The following is a 23,628-nucleotide window of genomic DNA, read 5'->3' as shown; positions in this document are numbered from 1 at the left end:
CACTGCAACAGGTGAAACCTCCATGGCTTCTTCCACTGCACATGGTGCAATATGCTGATCCCCTCCCCCACCACAGGGAGGTTCAGGTGAGGCAATTTCATTGCAAGCAGCAGGCATACCTTGTGCAGCAAACTTAGAGGAACTACAGGTCCCAGCAGAAACTCCAGGCAGCACTTTGCACAAGGCCCTCCCTTTCTGTTCCTCAGTCAGGACACCGTCCACCACAGCAGGTTGGGCAGAGATGTTGGAAGACAGCGAGGTATACTGAGATTTCTCCACCTGTACTGGCTTTGCTGGTTTGCATTTTCTCTTCCCATCTTCAGGGACTTCTGTAAAGGCAGGCTTGTTTGCTCTCAGGGGTGACTCCATCTCCTGGATAAATTTCAGGGTGCCATGCTCAATCTCAACCCCCTGGCTGGTTGCCGTCGGCAATTCCAAGTCCTGACATGGAGGGAGAGGTGCAGATGCAGATAGACTCAGGTCATCCATTATCTGAGGCTGCTGCTGGTCCCTGGAACTTTCTGTCTGGCTGGCAAATCTCCTTTCATTATCAAACTTTTCTTTAAACGCTCCACTTTTATCTTTCAGCTTTTCCAATAATAAAGATTGTTTTGTACCTTTTCTTCCAATTCCTGTAACTCAGGCTTCATGGCCAAACAATTTTTACTCCAGGCCTGTCAGTATTTGGCTCTGAAGGATTTGTGTTCAGCCTTCAAAACTTTAAGTTTTTCTTCAGCTCTTCCAATCGATGATCTTCTGACTGAAGACATTTGCATCCACAGCAGGGCCTGTACCTACAGACAGATCCTCCACCTCCTCCTCACTAGGCCCCATATCATCAGGGGGATTCTTCCCAGGGCCTCCCCCAGGATCAGGCATTATCCCTGGGCCATGCTAGCAGGCAAGGCCCAAGCTTGAAAACAAGGCTGATTCTCTCAGAGAGCTCCTAGGGTGTGTCCTCCTCCTCCTTCCCACTGACCACCAATGTAAGGAGCATTCTTCCAACTGACCACCAATGCGAGGATCATTCTTCCCACTGACCACGAATGCAAGGATCATTCTTCCCACTGACCACCAATGAAAGGACCATTCTTCCCACTGACCACCAATGTAAGGAGCATTCTTCTAACTTACCACCAATGTAAGGAACATTCTTCCCACTGACCCACCAATGTAAGGGACATTCTTCCCAATGACCAATGTAAGGAGCATTCTTCATATCATTAGTCTGTATTGTGTTTTAAAAACTGTCACATGACGGTATTCGGTATCGGAGTACATGGAAAAAAGTATTGGTACTTGTACTCGGTCCTAAAAAAGTGGTATTGGGACAACCCTAACACTAACCCCCATAAACCCTAGGCTAACCCTAACCCCCACAAAACCCTAACCCTAGCATAACCCTAATCCATTCCAAACCCTAGTCGATTACTATTACTCGCCATATCCTATCCCTAGCCCTTGCCTAACTTTAACTCCAGCCTAATCCTAGCCTATCCCAAGCTCTTGCCAATCCCCAAACCCTAACCATAACCCCTGCAAAACCCTAACCCCTCCAACTATGACAGAGAGAGGCAGGTGTGGAGATAAAACTTACCTCAATGTAATAATTAGTCTTTCCACAGGTGGAATACTTATTCTGAACCTAGTATTAAATCGCTCTAGACCAGGGGTCTCCAAACTTTTCAAACAAAGGGCCACGTTATTGTCCTTCAGACTTTAGAAAGGGCTTGATTGTGGCCAGTGGGTGCAGAAAATGTCCTGGGCCCAGCACCAGTGAGAATAAATGCCTCAGGGTTGGTGGTCAGTAGGAGGAGGAGTAAGGCCCCTATCAGTAGGAGGAATAGTATCCCATCATTGATAAGAGTAGAAGTAATAGTGCCCCCTTGTTGGTGTCAGTGGAAGGAATAGTGCCTCATATCAGTTGGAGGAATAGTGCCCCAAGGGCCGCATAAAGGCTAGCAAAGGGCCACATCTGGCCCTCGGGCCACAGTTTGGAGACAACTGCTCTAGACGGCTAGACACCAAGCCAAGTAACTCATCAAAACTCAGAATTAGAATAAGAAGAGGTGACCATTAGCAACATTCAACGTGTGAACAACTAGTGCACATGGACACAGATGTTCTTACCTGTTAATTGACATTCGTGTATAGTTAAAACATTTTTTATTATGTGCACGAAAGATCATTATAGAGGACCCAAAATTGACACCTATCTTCACTATAGGCAATGATGGGATATACCCAACATTGACGTCTTCTCTGCCTCCGCTTCTCCTCCTATTCTTCTTCCTCATGCACTGCTACTGCTGCAGCAGCAATGACCACTGCGGTGGCAATATATTGAGTAGCAAATATTTTCTGTCACAACACACCACACCACAACAACCAGGAAGCAAGCAGGAACTGGAAACAACTATGGCAGAAAAAGGAATTGACTCACACCATGTATGCTTTCATTAGTTAATGCCAAAGTTGTGGCAAAGTCGAAGTTGTACTGATCCCAAATCGCGGCCACAAAGTTGCGGCAAAATCGCGGCCGCAAAATCACACTTTGAAGTCGTATAAGTGTGAAAGGGGCCTTAGGCTACTTTCTCACTAAAGGCAGTTTTCAGATGTTTTAGCGCTTGAAGACCACCTGAAAATTGCCTCTAAATGCCTTTCCAGTGTGAAAGCCAGAGTGCTTTCACACTGGGGCGGTGTGCTTGCGGGACAGAAAAAAAATGCTGCAAGTAGCATATTTGGGGTCGTTTGGGAGAGCTGTATACAGTGCTCCTAATCCACCCCTGCCCATTAAAATGAATAGGCAGTGCTTCCGAAGTGCCTGAAAAGTGCTCTGGAAGAGTTGCAACACAGGCGGGTTTTAACCCCTTCGGCCACTAGCGAGGGTTAAAAGCTCCACCATAGTGGCCGAAAAGCGCCGCTATGGTAACAGTAAAGCACTGCTAAAACGAGTGACGCTTTGCTACTAAAGCGCCCACAGCTACAGTGTGAAAGTAGCCTTATGCCTGGGGCCATTGTTTAACTTGGAGATTTTTTTTTTTTTTCCAAGGCTTTATTCTATCATTTTAAAACTACTAAATGTAAGGGACTGTGAAGACTGCTTGATGGCTTCCACAGGAATATTCCGGAAGTACAGTGTGACTCGCACACAAGATGAGATCAAACCATACCACCTTTTAATATGGTCTACTGACCGTGGTTTTATAAGAAATAAAAGTAGGAAGGGTTACATATATCTAAAGTTTGATTACAGAAGAGCAAAAAATTACAATCTCTAATATATGGGTTTTTCCACACAATATGAAACTTCATCATATTTTCCGTGAGACAGCCATTTGTCATGTCAGAGTGTTCCTAAACAATAGTTGTTTACCGCCATTCTTATCTCATTAGTCTAAACATATTTTAGCATGAACACACATTTCTAAGTCAGTCTCATATAGTAAGAATATTACAGAAATAACATGGAAACAGACATTTAAAAACACTATTAACTCTTCACTAAATATTATAGCGATGTGTTTTTCACAACATTTTATAAGTAAACACAGTATTTATTTTCTGTTATTGATCGCTGTTTACCTAATGGCATGGTACTAGTCTAATAGGCCAAAAGTTTCTCAGAGACTGACATGCTATTTTTGCTCAGCTTTTTGTGGTAGTCTAGTCCTTTCATTAAAGCTGAGAATAGGAGGGTTTGGGCCGCTTTAAACGTTGTCTCATATTCAAATCTAAGTGTAGGTACAGCATGTTAAGACCCTTTATATGATTAATGTTTTTTTTTTTTTTTTCTAAATTATAGTGCAGTATTTGGAATGACTACATTTTATGAAAGTTGTACATTATCGCAAGAGGCCAGGAGAAAATCCATAAATATCATAAGTCAAGGGACTTTAGAGGTTGATGATGATAAAAATGAAGAAATTGTTGATGCAACACAGTTACCTGTCAAGTTTGAAAAGTAAGTGTCTTTATCAAGGCAGAATTATGCACGTTGTCATATTCAAATTATTATATGACCTGTGAGGTTTTGTTACAGTATATTATTTTCATTGACTATCCAAGGAAATAGCAAAGCTTCTTGTGCCAGAAAGCTGGAGTAGCGTGCATCACATTAACTAAGCAGATAGACCTGTGCGGCCCATGCAATACTTTAACTAACAATTGCATGATCATGAAATTCTGTGCTCAAATAAAATGTATATCCTTTTTAAAAAACAAATAGAGCTTTCTTTAGGTGGTATTTGATCACATCTGCAATATTTATTTTTCGTGCAAAAAAAAAAGAATGTATTTTTTGCTTTCTGTTGTAAAACCTATCCAATGAAAAAATGTCGAATTTCTTCATCAATTTAGGCCAATATGTATTTTGCTACATATTTTTGGTAACAAAAAATCCCAATAAGCATTTATTGATTGGCTTGCACAAAGGTTATAGCGTCTACAAACTATGATATATACATATATTTTTTTATTTGTACTAGTAATGGCAGTGATCAGTGACTTATAGCATGACTGCGATATTGCAGACATTCTGACACTAACTGACAATGTTGACACTTTTTGGGGACCAGTGACACTAATATGATAATCAGTGCTAAAAATATGCACTATCACTGCCGTGTGTGGATCCCAACAGTCTTCTGCCTCTTTTGTTTATTCAGAACAGTATTTGCTCCATTTTTAGAATGGAGCAAATACTGTTTTTTTTCCGACTGTTACTGTGTAAAACTGAGCTATGTTTGTAACGTTTTAATTTAACAGTGTAAACGTTTCAAACTTGGTGCTAAAATTCAACCATTTTGAGCTCAGTCTCGGGTGGATGACTAGATGTTACATCACATCACCAGTCACACACTTAAACCCACTTCCACCTAGAGCAGGGGTGGGCAATTATTTTTTCGATGGGGCCACATGAGAAACTAAAAATATTTTGGAGGGCCGGGCCAAAAGGCTAAACTCAATACTGCATAAAATAAATTGTATTTCTTTATAAAAAGCAGTAAATATCATTGTTGGAAAACTGGGGGACAGAGGCTGGGGACATGGCACAGGAGGGGGACAGAGGCTGGGGACATGGCACAGGAGGGGGACAGAGGCTGGGGACATGACACAGGAGGGGGACAGAGGCTGGGGACATGACACAGGAGGGGGACAGAGGCTGGGGACATGGCACAGGAGGGGGACAGAGGCTGGGGACATGGCACAGGAGGGGGACAGAGGCTGGGGACATGACACAGGAGGGGGACAGAGGCTGGGGACATGGCACAGGAGGGGGACAGAGGCTGGGGACATGACACAGGAGGGGGACAGAGGCTGGGGACATGACACAGGAGGGGGACAGAGGCTGGGGACATGACACAGGAGGGGGACAGAGGCTGGGGACATGACACAGGAGGGGGACAGATGCTGGGGACATGACACAGGAGGGGGACAGACGCTGGGGACATGACACAGGAGGGGGACAGACGCTGGGGACATGACACAGGAGGGGGAAAGACGCTGGGGACATGGCACAGGAGGGGGACAGACGCTGGGGACATGACACAGGAGGGGGACAGACGCTGGGGACATGACACAGGAGGGGGACAGAGGCTGGGGACAGGCAGCCACTGTTTAATCAATAACAATTGATTAAACAGTGGCTGCATGTGATGGCACAGTGGCTGCGTGTGATGGCACAGTGGTTGCGTTTGATGGGCACAGTGTCGACAATTGATGGCACAGTGGCTGCGTGTGATGGGCACAGTGGCAACAATTGATGGCACAGTGACTGCGTGTGTTGGCACAGTGGCTGCATGTGATGGCACAGTGGCTGCGTTTGATGGGCACAGTGGCTGCGTGTGATTGGCACAGTGGCTGCGTTTGATGGGCAGAGTGGATGCATGTTATTGGCACAGTGGCTGCGTGTTATTGGCACAGTGGCTGCGTGTGATTGGCACAGTGGCTGCGTGTGATTGGCACAGTGGCTGCATGTGATTGGCACAGTGGCTGCATGTGATTGGCACAGTGGCTGTGTTTGGGAACAGTGACAACAATTGATTGCACAGTGGCTGCGTGTGATTGGCACAGTGGCTGCGTTTGATGGGAACAGTGGCTGCGTGTGATTGGCACAGTGGCTGCGTGTGATTGGCACAGTGGCTGCGTGTGATTGGCACAGTGGCTATGTGTGATTGGCACAGTGGCTGCGTGCGATTGGCACAGTGGCGACAATTTATGGTGGCGAAGTGGCTGCGTGTGTTGGCACAAGTGGCTGCGTGCGTTGGCACAAGTGGCTGCATGTGTTGGCACAAGTGGCTGCGTGTGATGGGCACAGTGACCCCTCCCGGCCCTGCCTACTGTTATCACCGCGGCGGGGAACATAACAGACAGCGTTCGTTTGAACAGCTGTTTTCCCCGCCGCGCATAGACACTCCCCCTTGGACGGATCTGTCCAATCGCGAGCAAGGGGGAGTCACATAGACACTCCCCCTTGCTCGCGATTGGACAGATCCGTCCAAGGGGGAGTGTCTATGCGCAGCGGGGAAACAGCTGTTCAAACGAACGCTGTCTGTTATGTTCCCCGCGCATAGACACTCCCCCTTGGACGGATCTGTCCAATCGCGAGCAAGGGGGAGTGTCTATGTGACTCCCCCTTGCTCGCGATTGGACAGATCCGTCCAAGGGGGAGTGTCTATGCGCGGCGGGGAAAACAGCTGTTCAAACGAACGCTGTCTGTTATGTTCCCCGCCGCGGTGATAACAGTAGGCTGCGGCGGCGGGGGTGGGCCGGATTAAAAGGTCCGCCGGGCCGTATACGGCCCGCGGGCCGTAGTTTGCCCAGGTCTGACCTAGAGCCTTTATAAGGTACTCAGGCACTTCCTCCTGCCCCTTTGCCATAAGGATTAATTAATTGCAGAACAGTGTACATGTCAGGAACCAGTATGGAGATCGAGATGCTAAGAGGGCTCCCTTTGCGGGTGAGTGCAGCGTGACCCTGGAGTTGGGAACAGGAAACGCGGTGCCCACAGTAGCACGGTAGGCCAGGTGCTTGCTTGCAGTCTGATGAGCTCAGCCACTGAGGGATGGCTGAGGCAGGCAGAACTGAGCTTGTTGTATTTAAATGAACGGAGATACCAGAAGCCAGGCCGGGGGGTCAAACACAGGTAGGTAAGTCCATAGCATATACAGGGGTGAGCCAAGGTCATACACGAGCAGGGTCCAGGTACAAGCCGAGGGTCAAGCCGGGTGGTCAGGAAGCAGAGTCAAGAAGCAGGCCGAGGGTCAAACACAGAAGATCAGGAAGCAAGGTTAAGGCAAGCCGGGTCACAACGGATAAGCACGGATCAGGAGACAAGGTCAAGGTACACAGGAGACTGAAAAGATAACCCCCGCGCCCCCCCCCCCCCCGAGGGGCAGCCTGTGGATGCCCATCCTAGACCATCTCTCTGGGTACCTGTTGCAGAAATTTTGCAAAAGTCTTGGAGCATCTAAATTATCCATCGGTTCCCAAGAATTTTCCTCTGAAGAACACCCCTTCCATTTAACAAGAAATTGAGTCTGCCTACCTCTTTTCTGGCAATCTAGGATGGCTTCAACTTCATACTTGGCATCGTTACCTATGATAACTGGTGTAGGTGGCAACTCTTTCTGGAAATGGACTTGGCACAGCTGGTTTCAGTAGGGAGATGTGGTACACCGGATGGATCTTGTAGGAGGCCGGTAAAGCGAGTTCAAAAGCCACAGGGTTTACTTCCTTCTTGATCTTGAATGGAGCCACAGACCTTGGACCAAGCTTCCTGGAAGGACAAGAAAGTCTGAGGTTAATAGAGGACAGCCATACCTTGTCACCCACCTTGTAGATGGGATTCCCTCTTTCTCCGGTCATGTTGTTTCTTGAAGTCTTCCTGAGCCTTTCGAATGGTCTTTTGAAGGATTTGGTAATTGGTTTGGAAAAAGTTTATCCTATCCTGAACGGCTGGTACTGGAGATTCAGGAATGGTGTTGGGAAGAAAGTATGGGTGAAAGCCATAGTTTGCCCAAAAGGGAGACTGATTGGTGGCCGTGTGTATGGTATTATTGTATGAAAACTCGGCACACAGTAGCAAGGTGACCCAGTCATCTTGGGAGAAAGAGCAGAAGCACTGCAGGTATTGCTCTAAGGTCTGGTTCGTTCTTTCTGTTTGGCCATTACTTTGAGGGTGATAAGCAGAAGAAAGACATGAGTCAATTGACAAGATCTTGCAAAGATTCTTCCAGAAACCAGAGGTGAATTGAACCCCTCTATCGGAGACTATATTGTCGGGTAATCCATGAAGTCTGACTATCTCCTTGATAAAAAAAATTGCCGTGCCCATGGCGGAGGGGGTGCCAAGAATGGGCAGGAAGTGGGCCATTTTTTATAGTCGGCCCACTACTACCAAGATTGTTGGTAGTAGGTCAGCGGATGCAGGTCAGCGGATGCAGATCACCGGATGCAGGTCAGCGGACGCAGGTCACCGGATGCAGGTGTGCCTGAGAGCAACATGCGCATGCAAGTGCAGGCGACAGCAGGAGAGGAGTCAGACAGGTCAGGTCATACACGGAGGATCAGTACAGACAAAAAGCAGCAGGCAAGGAATGGTCAGATTTCAGGCTGGGTTCGGCAACAGAGGATCTGGCAGACAGGTAAACAGAGCAGGTCAGGACTGGAGATGGCAGCGGAGTCAGAAAGCCAGGTCAGAATGATGCAAGTTCAGGATCAGGTCTCCGGATAAGATGCAGATCAGACAGCAAGGACACAGTGCTGCTGAGGGGTTTAAATAAGGCAGTCTGTTGCCAATCCTTGGAATCAGTCTGCACTGTGAACTCTTAGGTGGCAGATCCCTGACATTGCCCCCCCTACTTATGGGCAACCCCTGGGTGCCCAAAAGAGCTATTTTTTTAGGGTGGCTTCGGAAGAAGGCCTGGATCAGCTCTTGGGCATGCACATTCTGCTTGGGTTCCCAGGAGTTCTCCTCTGGTCCATACCCCTTCTATTTGACCAAGTATTGTAGTTGGTTACCTCTTTTCCTGCAGTCAACGATAGCCTCCACCGCATATTCCTCGTCTCCATCAACCATCACGGGTTCAGGTGGCCCCAGTCCTCTGTCTGGGAAGGGATCAGGTACTGTGGGTTTCAGCAGGGACATGTGGAACTCCGGGTAGATCTTAAGTGAATCAGGTAAGATAAGTTCATAAGACACTTCATTTAGTTTTTAATTGACTGACAAAGTCCCAATAAACGTTGGTGCCAATTTCTTCGAGGGACAAGCCATTCTAAGATTGGTAGTAGACAACCACACTTGGTCACCTGGTTGGAGACACAATTCACCTCTTCTCTTTCGGTCATATATTCTCTTATTAGTTGCCTGTGCCTTGACCATAGTCTCTTGAAACAATCTGTTGTTGTGACCCAGGAAGTCAACAGTATTCTGTACTGCTGGAACCGGAGATACAGGCATAATGTTGGGTAAGAAGACAGGATGGAACCCATAATTTGCAAAAAATGGAGACTGACCCGTAACTGAGTGACTGGCATTATTGAAGGCGAATTCTGCCAACAGCAATAGTGCTACCCAATCGTCCTGAACAAATGTGGTAAAGCATCATATATATTGCTCAAGAGTCTGGTTCGTCCTCTCGGTTTGTCCATTTGTCTGAGGATGGTAGGCAGAGGACATAGATGGTTCAATTTTCAGGGCCTGGCATAGTGCCTTCCAAAAGCGAGAGGTGAACTGGTCCCCTCTGTCAGACACAATGTTGGTTGGAATTCCGTGTAGCCTTACAATGTCCCGGATTAACACCTGGGCTGTTTCCATGGCAGAAGGCGTCTTTTTCAGGGGTATGAAGTGGGCCATCTTGGAGAGGCAGTCGACCACTACAAAGATGGCTGTATGTCCTTCGGATGGGGGTAACTCGACTATAAAGTCCATGGCTATCATACTCCAGGGACGGTCAGGGACTGGTAACGGTCTTAGAAGACCCCAGGACTTGGTAGTAGCAGATTTGCTTTGGGTACAAACAACACATGACTGCACATATTCTTTGCAATCCTTCTCAAGCCTGGGACATCAGAACATGCGCTGAATCAGGTCAAGGGTCTTGTGGACCCCAAAATGGCCAGCCAAGGGATGATCGTGACACAGGCTCAGAACTTTGGAAAGACAGTAAAATCTTTGTACCAGCTAGTTTCCAGACCAAAGTAACCCATCCCTGGGTATCAAAGACACTCCTGGTGGACTGGGCATTCCTGCTGAAACTTGCTTTAAGCTGGACATCAGATCTGTCTGGACCAGCCAAAAGTTGCCTTCGGATAGAATAGTATCCGGAACTGAGGCATCTTTTGGATCATCGAACATGCGTGAGAGAGCGTCTGGCTTGGTTTCTCTTGATCCTGGCCGATAGGTGATGTGAAATGAAAATCTGGAAAAGAATAGTGCCCACCGTGCTTGACGCGGCTTCAGGCGCTTGGCAGTTCTCAAATACTCCAGATTTTTGTGATTCGTATAAATAAGTATGGGATGGGCTGCGCCCTCTAAGAGATACTCTTCTAGTGCAGCCTTAATGGCCAAAAGTTCACGATCCCCCACATCGTAATTTCAATCGGCTGGGGAGAGTTTACGGGAGACAAAAGCTATTGGATGCATGAGATCTTTGAGGCCTTGATGCTGGGAGATAACTGCCCCTACCGCTGTTTCCGAAGCATCTACCTCGAGTAGGTAAGGTAGTGCGGGATTTGGGTGGCTCAGGATGGGAGCAGAGGTAAAAAGTTCCTTCAGTGTAGAAAAGGCAGCCTGGGCCTTGGAGTTCCAGTGAAAACGGATGTTCTGCTTTGTGAGCTGAGTAATGGGGGAAATGATTGCAGAGAATCCTTTTATAAATCTCCTGTAAAAATTGCTAAAGCCAACAAAACGCTGCACCCCTTTCTTGTCTGAGGGTGCAGGTCAATCTAGAACTGCTGTTACCTTTTGTGGGTCCATCTTGAACCCTTCCGTGGAAATAACCAAGCCCAAGAACTGAATGCTCTGCCGTTCGAATTCACACTTTTCTGGCTTGGCATATAACCCATGCTGACGGAGGCGGCAGAGTACCATCTTAATGTGTTTCCGGTGTTGATCCAAGGATGTGGAAAAAAATCAGGATATCGTCAAGGTAAACGATTACAAAGATATCTAGCCAGTCTCTGAAGATATCGTTTACGAAGTGCTGAAAGGTGGCAGGGGCATTGCACAGGCCGAAGGGCATCACCAAATACTCAAAGTGGCGGAACCTGGTACGGAAGGCCGTTTTCTATTCATCCCCTGCACGGATACAAACTAAATTATAAGCCCCTCGAAGATCAAGTTTAGTAAATACAGCGGTAGTTCTCAGTCTCTGGAACAGCTCGGACACCAGGGGTAAAGTATACCGGTTCTTAACTGTCACTTTATTTTGTTCCCGGTAATCCACACAAGGACGTAAGGAGTGGTCTTTTTTCTCCACAAAAAAGATTCCGGCCCCTGCTGGAGAGGTGGATGGCCGAATGAATCCCCTCTTAAGGTTCTCGTCTACATATTCCTTTGAAACCTCTAGTTCCTGTTCAGACAGGGGGAAGATCTGCCCAAAGGGGATCTCGGCTCCAGGCAATAGCTCAATTGGGCAATGGTATGAACGGTGGGGAGGAAGAGTCTCAGCCCCCCATTTGCTGAACACATCTAAAAACTTGTGATATGGCTTGGGTACTTGTGAGAGTAACTCTGTATCAGATTCCAGGCATAGCAGCGGGCCCGACACCTTAGGAAGTGAGGGCAAGCAATGTTTTTGACAGAGGACTGGAACTTTATTTCCACGGTGACCCAGTTAACTTGCAGATTGTGGGCCTGGAGCCATGGTAGGCCGAGGATGACCGGGAACAGGGAAGATGCAGTTGCATCGAGTTTCAGAAGTTCCTTATGACCTGTGGCCGTGACTATGGGTAAAAATTTAATCTCCTGGGTGACCAGGCCAGATTTAATACGGGAACCATCTGCCAGAAAGATGGAGAGTCCTTGTGCCCTGTGCTGGAGTGGAATGCACTGTTGGTTGGCAAAATTCAAATCAATAAATCAAGTACATGCTCCAGAGTCTATAATTGCAGTAGCAGGCACAGTCCTTCCTGGGAGCTGGAAAGAGATACAAAGGGCCGGGTGAGTAGTATTGGCAGAGGGTGCTGGTTGGCTGGTAGGCGAGATGGACAAACATCTTTGAGTTTTTACTGGACATGAATGTACATAGTGGCTGGCCCCCCCACAGTACAGGCAGAGATTAAGCCGTTTCCGGCGTGAACATTCCTCAGCAGAAAACGAGGGTCTTATTAAACCAACTTGCACTGGTTCAGGAGAGATTGGCACAGATCTAGCTGACACAGGTCTGTTGGCAGCAGGATGTGTGGTCATGACCACACGGGGTAACATCCAGGTGGGACGTGTCTGTTGATTTATTTTGTCTGCACTGTGTTCCCGAAGGCGCCAATCTATCTGGATAACCAATGCCATTAGGTTCTCCAAAGAGTCTGGTATGCCAACTTGGTCCAGTTCATCTTTTAATCTTTCAGACAGGCCTAAGCGGAACTGGTGCCGTAAAGCTGCATGATTCCATTGGGTATCTGCATTCCAGCGCCTAAAGTCCATTATATAATCCTCGACCGCTCTGCAGCCTTGCTGGAGCGCATGAAGAGCAGCTTCGGCTGTGGAAATCCGTTGGGAATCCTCATAAAGGAGCGACATGGCCTTGAAAAAGGACAAGGAGTCCAGTGAAACATGACGTTCTTCAAGCAAATTATGTGCCCAGGACTGAGGTTCCCCCAGCAGTAATGAAATGACAAACCCCACTTTAGTAGTTTCCTGGGAGAATGTTAGGGGTTGCAGGGAGAAGTACAACTCGCATGGATTGCGAAATGCCGAAACTTACTTCGGTCCCCGGAGAACCTCTCTGGGATGTGGACCCTTGACTCTGGAGGCAGCATTGTTATATAGGATGCAGCAGTGGCTTCTGTAGGTATCCTGTTGGTAGGTGGATCCGTGGTGGTAGCCTGGTGTTGCATTTGTCCCTCTAAGGCCCGGTACACACGAGCAAACATGTACGATGAAAGCGGTCCGTCGGACCGTTTTCACCGTACATGCCTGCCAGAGGGCTTCTGTACGATGGTTGTACTAACCATCGTACAGAAGTCCGCACGTAAACACTACGCGGGGCGTGTCCGCGTCGTCGCCGCTGCGACGTGGGCGGGCCTGCCATTTAAAGGCTTCCACGCATGCGTCAAAGTCATTCGACGCATGCGAGGGACGGCGGGCGCTCGGACATGTACGGTAGGTCTGTACTGACGACCGTACATGTCCGAGCGGGCAGGATTCCAGCGGACGGTTTTAAAACACGTCCAGGAATATTTGTCTGCTGGGAAAAGGCCCGGCGGGCAAATGTTTGCTGGAATTCGGCCCGCTCGCGCCTACACGCGACCGAACATGTATGCTGAAACTGGCCCGCGGACCAGTTTCAGCATACATGTTTGGTCGTGTGTACGGGGCCTAAGCGTGCATGGCCATCCTGGAGAGACTTCACCTCTAGAGAGAGATCAGAGAGGAGTTGGCAGATCTCGGTGCAAGAGGTCCCTCTTGCAGGCTCAGGCATGGCTGTCTGATACTGTCACGTACCTTGGGAATGAGCCTGACGTGCAGAGGGATACCTCTCCTACCGCCCTGGTTCCGGGATCACTGGGGTTGAGACAGTGACCGTAGGAGCACAGTGGGGTATGAGTGCCTGCAGAGTTTCTGAGATTGGAGATGAAGGCTAATGAGAAGGGCTGGAGTGCTGTAGGTGCGGGTCAGCTGGATGCAGATCAGCGGATGCGGATGCAGGTCACCAGATGCAGGTTAGCGGATGCTGATTAACTGGTTAGCAGGATGATGGTCAACAGGATGCAGGTCAGCGGATGCAGGTCCGCTTACGCAGGTCTGCGGAAGCAGGTCACCGGATGCAGGTCACCGGATGCAGGTGCGCCTGAGAGCAACATGCTCATGCAAGTGCAGGCGACAGCAGGAGAGGAGTCAGACAGGCCAGGTCATACATGGAGGATCAGTACAGACAAAAAGCAGCAGGCAAGGAATGATCAGATTTCAGGCTCGGTTCGGCAACAGAGGATCTGGCAGACAGGTAAACAGAGCAGTCAGGACTGGAGATGCAACGGAGTCAGAAAGCCAGGTCAGAATGATGCAGGTTCAGGATCAGGTCTCCGGATAAGATGCAGATCAGACAGCAAGGACACAGTGCTGCTGAGGGGTTTAAATAAGGCAGCCTGTTGCCAATCATTGGAATCAGTCTGCACTGTTAACCCTTAGGTGGTAGATCCCTGACAGCTGTTTTGATGGCCAAAAGCTCCCGATCTCCGACGTCATAAATTCTTTCTAGTTGCGTAATTTTTCGAGAGAAAAAGGCTACATGTGTAGCAATGATTTGGGGCCCTGTCGTTGAGAGAGGATGGCTCCTGTGGCCACTTCGGAGGCATCGACTTCCAAAATGTAGGGCAATGCAGGGTCAGGATGCTGAAGAACTGGTGCTGAAACAAACACTGTTTTAAGTCTGTCGAAAGCTGATTCAGCCTCCGGGGACCACTGGAATCTGGAATGCAAATGGGTTAGTTGGGTAATGGGTGATATAATGGCTGAAAAGTTCTTAATGAATCGTCTGTAAAAGTTTGAAAAGCCGATAAACCTTTGAACACCCTTCTTGTCTGAGGGGACAGGCCATTCCAGGATCGCTTTTACTTTCTGGGGATTTATGGCATCTCCTTTAGTAGATATGACAAGGCCCAAAAACTGGATAGATTATTTCTCAAAGTCACATGTTTGGGCTTTAATGTATAGTCCATGTGGTGTTAGAATAGTTAGTACCTTTTTCATGTGCACTCGATGAATCTTCAGGGTGGCTGAGAAGACAAGGATGTCATCCAGGTATACAATGAGGAAGTTGTCAAGATGGTCTCGGGAAAATGTTGTTCACAAGTGCTGGAACATTGCAGAGGCCAAAAGGCATCACCAAATATTCGAAATGTCCGAAACGAGTTCGGAAGGCTGTCTTCCACTCAGCCTCCTCTCGAATGCGAACCAGATTGTAAGCACCTCGTAAGTCCAGTTTGGAGAAAACTCGAGCAGTAAGGAATCGTTGGAAGAGTTCTGGGATGAGAGGCAGTGGATAGCGATTTTTGATGGTGATCTTATTCAGATCTCGATAGTCTATGCAAGGCCTAAGTGTTGTATCCTTTTTTTCGACAAAAAATATGCCAGCACCTGCAGGGGAAGAAGAGAGACGGATGAATCCCTTTTCCATGTTTTCATCGATATAGAGTCGTAATGTCAAGTTCAGTCTCTGATAAAGGGAAGATACGACCAAAGGGAATTTCGGAGCCTGGGAGTAAGCCAATAGGGCAGTCGTAGGGACGATGAGGTGGAAGGGAGTCTGCTCCCTTCTTGTCGAATACATCCAGGAATTCTAGGTAGGCAGAAGGTACATGAGGGTTGGCACTAGAAACAGGTTGTATGGTCAGGCAGCTGGTAAAGTCCTTAGGGCCAGGGGGCAGACAATTCTGCTGACAGTAAGCAGATGAAAAAAGCACTTTGTTCTTCAGCTAGTCAATGTGAGGATTGTGTGCTCGTAACCAGGGGACTCCCAAAATGACCAAAAACAGAGGAGAGCACAAAACATCGAAACGTACCAGTTCCATGTGGCCGGAGCTGGTTGTCATAGGAATTGGCAGGGTCTCATGGGTAATTAGTCCAGAACTGGGTAGAGATCCATTAGCCAAATGAACTGTTAACTGCTGCTTATTGGTAACAAGGGGAATTCCAAGTCCTTTGGCCAAGTTGATGTCTAGGAAGCAGCTGCAGGCCCCAGAGTCGATGATGGCTGAAAGCTGGATCTCTTCCCTGGCTACTGATAGGGAGATAGAGAGAACAAGGTGAGATGAGGTAAGTCCTGACACTTGACAATGTGCTGGGGGTTTGAAGAATGGTTTATTCGGCCTGAGGTGGCAATTTTGTAAGAAATGGCCATTGTCTCCACAGTAAAAGCAAAGGTTCGCCTTTTCGGCGGTAGAGTCTTTCCTCAGGTGATAGAGCAGGGCGGAACAGACCAATCTGCCTGGGCTTGACTTTGGGTATGGGTGGACTGGATGCCAGAGAAAAAGAGGGTTCCGGCAGTCCCTGAGCTGATTGGAGCGTCTGAGACTTCTCGAATAGACGTTCACGTAGGCGTCTGTCCAGTTGTATGGCTAACTGGATGAGACCCTCCAAGGTATCCGGGATTTCTACCCTAGCTAGCTCGTCCTTGAGGGACTCTGATAGGCCCAGACAATATTGGTACTTCAAGGCAGCTTTATTCGAACATGTGTTGGCGGCCTATGTGCGGAAGTCCACAGTGTAATCCTCTGCGGGACGTTGCCCCTGCTGCAGGGTGTGCAGGGCATTCTCGGCCATAGTCATACGTTGGGGGTCGTCGTACAACTGGGCCATAGCTGTGAAGAAACTGTCAACAAAGTCCGTAATGGGACTCTTCTGTTCCAGTAGCCCATGGGCCCACACCTGGGGGTTGTCCAAAAGTAAGGAGATAATGAAACCAACTTTAATATTTTCCGCAGAGAAAGTTCTTGGTTGCAGAGCCAGGTATAGCAGGCAGGCATTTTTAAAAGTCCTAAACTTTCTTTGGTCCCCGAGAACCGTTCAGGGGTCCGCACACGTGGTTCAGGAAGCAGGATTGGCACCGTGAGAGGAGCCTCCTGAGACATTGCAGCAGAGGGGGTACAAGTGGAGGTAAGTCTTGGATCGGGAGATACAGGATCAGAAGACAAGTGATGCAGATGACCCTCAAATTGCACATGGGCGTCTTGCAGTCTTTGCACTGTTTGGGTAAGTGCGGTGATCTGCTGGCACACAGCCTCTACAGGGGAAGCGCCTATGTCGATCTGACATGGCTGGATTATACTGTCAGGAACCAGTATGGAGATCAAGATGCTAAGAGGGCTCCCCCCAGCGCGACCCTGGAGTTGGGAACAGGAAGCGAGGTGCCCACAGAAGCACGGTAGGCCAGGTGCTTGCTTACAGTCTGATGAGCTCAGCCACTGAGGAATGGCTGAGGCAGGCAGAACTGAGCTTGTTGTATTTAAATGAACGGAGATACCAAAAGCCAGGCCGGGGGTCAAACACAGGTAGGTCAGTCCATAGCATATACAGGGGCGAGCCAAGGTCATACACGAGCAGGGTCCAGGTACAAGTCAAGGGTCAGGAAGCAGAAGCAAAGTCAAGAAGCAGGCCGAGGGTCAAACACAGAAGATCAGGAAGCAAGGTTAAGGCAAGCCGGGTCACAACAGATAAGCATGGATCAGGAGACAAGGTCAAGGTACACAGGAGACTGAAGAGATAATCCAGCAATGAGCAGCTCCAGCAGCAGGCTTAAATAGACCAGGAAGTTAGTCATGTGATCTGTTTAGGTTACAAGGATGAAGTACTGTCCACCTTAGTCACCACAGCGGCCATGATTGTCTTGGGCAGAATTGCCAGTCCTTCTTCGGCCATTTCCCTGACAGTACACCTGGATTACCACATATTCCTACTCAGGGCCGTCTTTAATATGGTTTGGGCCCTGGGCAAACATTTTTTTTTGGGCCCCCCTCCAGCTTATTTTGGGCCTGGCTGGTTCACATGTATGTTTTGGCGGTCCTCATTTGTGCAGGTACAGCAGCCCATTGATTTGAATGGGCTGCCATGCCTTTCGTTTCCTGCAGAGAAAAAAGGTGCATTCAGCATTTTAAAAATACAGTTGCCTTGAAATCCATTCTGCTTTTGCACCATGCTACTTACCTGCAGTTCTTGCACACACAAACGCACTGTGTTTTTAAAAGCGTGACCTAAACGTCTAAAATGCAGCAAGTTTGACAGTGCGGGAACTGCAGATAAGTCACAGCAGACAGCAGAATGGACAGACAGTGCTGTATTTCAGTGCTTGATGGGCATAGGCGTGCCGTGTGCGCAGCCTATTACATGAGGCATGCGCTTTTCTTTGCAGGAAACGCAGGCATGGCGGCCCATTCAAATGAATGGGCTGCTGTGCCTGCGCAAATGTGGCCCGCCAAAACACATACATGTGAACCAGCCAGGCCCAAAATATGCCCATCAAGCAGTTAAATACAGACAGTAATGCCATGTGCTCTGAGGCATTACTCAGCCTGAACTGCAGGTCTGGTCTGTGATTTAAAGAGTTCCTCTATTTTACACATGGCATGGGGTCCCATGGTGCTAAAGCAGAATGGACAGACGGTGCTGTGACCCCCATGCCATGCCATGTGTAAAATAGAGGAACTTTTTAAAACACTGACCAGACCTGCAGTGAATCATCAAACATTATTAAGACTTTGGGCACACTCTACAGAAAACTTCTATTTACAATATAGATTAGCAAACAGTGACATACCTTGAGGAGCAGGACATGAAGAAGTCAGCCTCGGGAAGAGCAAACTGGGGATGTTATAAAATCACATTCTAATTCACTTTTATATACAAGCAGCACCCAGTGGCAGGAAGGGAGAAGTGCACGTCTAAAGGGAAGCCAGGGGTGCTGTACATTTTAAAACACTGGGAAGGGAAGCAGTACTGTCACTGGCTGCGTGCCGCTGATGATTTTCAGCCTGATTTGTGGGCAGCACAGGGGCTTAACGGGAGGCAGGGCCGCCATCAGGAATTATGGGGCCACTTACACAGCTTCAGGCATGGGCCCCCTGGAGCAGAGAACCAGGATGGGGGGGTGCTGCCGCCTGAAATTTAGAAGCAGGGGGGCCCTTTACAAAAAAAGAAATAAAAAGAAATAAAGAAAAATATATATAAAAAAAGGGGTGTAGCCATCCGGGGCCCTGGGGACCTCTGGGCCCTTTAATAAAAAGAAAAATAGAAATAAAAAATATATATATAAAATATATTTTAAAAAGGGGGTTGCCATCTGGGGCCCTGGGGACCTCTGGGCCCTTTAATATATCTTTTTTTTAATAAAAATAAATTACAAAAAAAAGGGGGTTGCCATTCGGGACCTCTGGGCCCTTTAATAAAAAATAAAAAAATATATATAAAAAGAAACATTTATAAAAAAAAAGGGGGGGGGGTTGCCATCCAGGGCCCTGGGGACCTCTGGGCCCTTTAATAAAAACAAAAATAAAAAAATAAACATTTATAAAAAAAATAAAGGGTGTTTGCCACATGGGGCCCTGGGGACCTCTGAGCCCTTTAATATATATATATATATAAAAGAAATAAAAAGAAAAAAAAGAAATAATATATAAAAAAATGTTTTTTATAAAAAAAAGGGGGGTTGCCATCCGGGGCCCTGGGGACCTCTGGGTCCTTTAATAATAATAATAATAATAATAATACTAATAATAACATTTATATTATATAATATATATATAAAAGAAATATATAAAAAAAGTTTTTTTTTATTAAAAAAAGGGGGGTTGTCATCCGGGGCCCTGGGGAACTACGGGCCCCTGGGGACCCCAGACCTCTAAAAAAAAAAAATTGTCCCTTTAATAAAAAAATAAAATATTAAATTTAATTTTTTTTTAAATAAATAAAAAAAGGGGGGTTGCCATCTGGGGCCCTCCAGGCCCCTGAGGACCCCTAAAAAAAATTGCCCCTCCGGACCCCTAAAAAAAAAAAAAAATTGTATTTATTTCTTCAAAGGGGGCTGCTTTGGGCCCCCAACAGTGACAGGGCCCAGGGCACCTGCCCCATTTGCCCTGTGGTAAAGACGGCCCTGTTCCTACTGGACACACTTACCCTATCTCCTATTACCCTTTCTCCCAAACTCGACTTCATTAGTACCCCACCGGAGAATACCCTCACTTGTAGCTTTGTTTTTTTTTGTTTTTTATTAATCTATATTTTATTGTTTTTTAATCCATTTTATACAAACAAACATACTTCAATTGCATATGTGTCACATATATAACGTATCACAAATCGATACTACAATAAAGGAATTTACAGAACATTAAATATACTGACGGTATAGATAATCTTCATCAACAAACAAACCAAAAACAAATCAAATCAAAGAGAAAAAATGTTCCTCTATTCCGCCTCCGCCAGTGCGCAGACATTATTATTATTATTATTATTATACAGGATTTATATAGCGCCAACAGTTTACGCAGCGCTTTACAACATCAGGGAAGACATTATAGTTACAGTACAATTTAATACAGGAATGATCAGAGGGCCCTGCTCGTTAGAGCTTACAATCTAGAAGGGAGGGTGAAGTGGAACAGAGGGTGGTAGATGTGGGGGGTGATCAGGTGGGCAAAGTTAAGATACAGTTGTTAGATGTGGGTAGGATAGGCTTCTCTGAAGAGGAGGGTTTTCAGGGATCCTCGAAAAGCTGAAAGAGAAGGAGATAGACGGATAGTTTGGGGTAAGGAGTTCCATAGGCTTGGAGAGGCTCTGGAAAAGTCCTGTAGACGAGCATGGGAAGAGGTGATGAGAGAGCTAGAGAGCAGGAGGTCTTGAGAAGAACGAAGAGAGCGATTAGGTTGGTATTTGGAGACAAGGTCAGTGATGTAGCAGGGGGCAGAATTGTGGATGGCTTTGTAGGTTGTAGTTAGTATTTTGAATTTAATTCGTTGGGCGAGCGGAAGCCAGTGGAGGGATTGACAGAGAGGAGTAGCAGAGACAGAGCGGTTGGTAAGGTGGATAAGTCTGGCCGCAGCATTCATGATGGACTGAAGGGGGGTTAGAGTATGGAGCGGTAGGCCAATGAGAAGGGAATTGCAGTAATCAAGGCGAGAGATGACCAGGGAGTGAATTAAGAGTTTTGTGGCGTCATTGGTTAGAAAGGGGCGTATTTTGGAGATGTTGCGGAGGTTAAGGCGGCAAGATTTGGACAGTGATTGAACGTGAGGCTTAAAGGAGAGTTCAGAGTCAGGACGACACCTAGACCCTTGGCATGTGGGGATGGGCTGATAGTTGTGCATCAATTTTGACAGCGGAGATCAGGGGAAGAGGCACGTGGGGGAGGGAAAATGATAAGTTCGGTTTTGGATAGGTTGAGTTTAAGGAAATGACGTGACATCCAAAGTGATATATCTGAAAGTAAATTAGTGATACGTGAGGAAAATGAAGGAGTGAGTTGAGGGGTAGAGAAATAGATTTGAGTGTCATCAGCGTAGAGGTGGTATTGGAAGCCATGGGAGGCTATCAGCTGACCCAGGGAGGAGGTGTAGATTGAAAATATGAGGGGTCCAAGAACAGAACCTTGGGGGACCCCAACAGAGAATGGTAGAGGAGAGGAGGAAGTAGAGTTGTAAGTAACGCTGAAGGTGCGGTTGGATAAGTAGGTAGAGAACCAGCGAAGAGTAAAGTCACAGAGACCAAAGGTGTGGAGTTTTTTGAGGAGGAGTGGGTGGTCAACCGTATCGAAGGCGGCAGAGAGGTCCAGGAGTAGGAGCACAGAATAGTGTCCTTTAGTTTTGGCCGTTAGTATATCGTTTGTTAGTTTTAGGAGAGCAGTTTCAGTGGAATGTTGAGGACGAAATCCAGACTGAAGGGGATCAAGAAGGTTATTGTCAGCAAGGTGGACGCTCAGTCGGTTGTAGACTAGACGTTCAAGGAGTTTGGATAAAAAGGGGAGCAAGGAGATGGGGCGTAGGTTGTCAAGATTGGATGGGTCCAGTGAGGGCTTTTTAAGTATGGGGCTGACTAGTGCATGTTTCAAAGAGTTAGGGAAGATGCCAGAGGAGAGGGAGAGATTGAAGATGTGGGTAAGAGAGTGTAGAATAGAGCAAGAGGGTGAACGTAGCATTTGTGAGGGAACAGGATCCAGAGCGCAGGTGGTAAGATGGACATTGGTTAGTAATTTAGCGACCTCCTCTGTAGTGGTGGGGTTGAACGAGGGAAGTAGTGACTGTACCTGTGTGCATGAGGTGTGAGGTGTGGAGGATGTCTGAACAGTCGAGATCTCCTTGCGAATTGTATCAATCTTCTGTTTGAAGTGATTGGCAATCTCCTGGGCGTTGATTGAGTTAGTGGGTGGAGGCAGTGGAGGACGAAGGAGAGAGTTGAAGGTAGAGAAGAGTTGACGGGGACGGGATGATGGGTTTTTAATGAGGGTGATGAAGTAGGTCTGCTTGGCAGCGAGGAGGCTGGAATTGTATTTTTGGAGGGCAGATTTATACTGGATGAAGTCATCCTGGGATTTAGTCTTGCGCCACTGGCGCTCGAGAGCACGGTTGTGTTTTTTCAGACTTCTAGTATCATCAGTTTGCCAGGGTTGAAGGGGGCGGGTCCTTATTCTGCGTGTGGTGAGGGGGGCCAGTCTGTCCAGTGATGCTAGAAGTGAAGTGTTGTAGACAGAAGTGGCTAGGTCGGTGCAGGACAGGGGTGCAATTTTGTCATAGAGGTGGTCAGTCACAGAGTGTAGAAGAGAAGGGTTGATATGCTGAAGGTTTCTACGAGTGACTGTTAGGTATTTGGAGGAAGAGGAGACGGAGGAGAGGGAGAGCGTGAAATTAATAAGATGGTGATCAGAGAGGGGGTAAGGATCGATGGAGAGGTTTCATGGAGTGCATAGGTGGGAAAAAACAAGGTCAAGGGTATTGCCTTCAGAGTGAGTAGGAGCATGTATCCATTGCTTCAGGTCAAAAGAGGAGGTTAGACTGAGAATTTGGAAGTTGCAGGAGTGTTAGCATTAGTGGGATGTTGAAGTCGCCAAGAATAATTGTGGGGATTTCAGAAGAGAAAGTAGGGGTAGCCAGGCAGAGAAGTCATCAAGAAAGTAGGATACAGGGACCGGGGGGGCGGTTACAACACAGCTATCCTTAGAGAAACTGGGGAGAAGACACGAATGCAATGCGCCTCAAATGAGGAGAGTGACAGAGAGGGAGGTGGGTGAAGTACCTGAAAGGTGCTATGTGGGGCTAAAAGGATTCCAACACCCCCTCCTTTGCGTCCACTTGGGTCTGGGGGGAGTGAGTCCAAAGAAGACCACCGTGGGATAGAGCAGCAGAAGACGCAGTGTCGGATTCGTGAAGCCAGGTTTCAGTGATGGCGAGTAGATGACATGAGTTTGCGATAAAGAGATCGTGGAGGGATGTGAGTTTGTTACAGACGGAGCGAGCGTTCAAAATGGCACAGGAGAAAGGAAGTCTGGTCATGGGAAGAAGAGAAATGGGAACTAGATTGTGTGCATTGCGGCTGCACCCAGAGGGTGTAGGGTAATGGGTGCGTTGAGCACAGTTGGATGAAGGAGGCCCAGGGTTTGGGGAGATATCACCAGAGGATAGGAGAAGCAGGAGGGTGAGGGAGGTAATGTGGGAATGCGATTTATATGAGTGGACCTGCTCCAGTGATTTGGAGATCGGGCGTTGACTTTAGAATTAGATGAGTTGGTGAGTGTAGTAATAAGGATGAGGACATAAGTGAGGGCGATATATAGAGGGTGTAGGGTGGACCAGAGGGGTGACTGGAAGAAAGTTTGAGGTATAGAAGACACAACTGTCAGGAGGAGTGTAGAGAGTGCATTTTCGAAGGGGAGGAATGTGAATTTTAATTAAAAAAAAAATAAATTCCTGGATCATGAA

General features: G+C 47.5%; 1 protein-coding gene across 7 annotated transcripts in view; it reads left to right on the top strand.

The window, feature by feature from the left end:
- DUS2 (dihydrouridine synthase 2) overlaps positions 1-23,628 on the top strand; it is a 901,714-nt gene that overhangs the window by 817,093 nt on the left and 60,993 nt on the right. For all 7 annotated transcript variants that reach the window (XM_040328788.1, XM_040328789.1, XM_040328790.1 and 4 more), the window contains one exon: positions 3,806-3,964. In XM_040328788.1, the coding sequence (XP_040184722.1) occupies positions 3,806-3,964 (159 nt within the window). The remainder of the gene's footprint in view (positions 1-3,805; positions 3,965-23,628) is intronic.

This window comes from Rana temporaria, chromosome 11, assembly GCF_905171775.1.
Source record: "Rana temporaria chromosome 11, aRanTem1.1, whole genome shotgun sequence".
NCBI lineage: Eukaryota > Metazoa > Chordata > Amphibia > Anura > Ranidae > Rana > Rana temporaria.
This window is presented reverse-complemented; position numbering and strand designations above follow the sequence as displayed.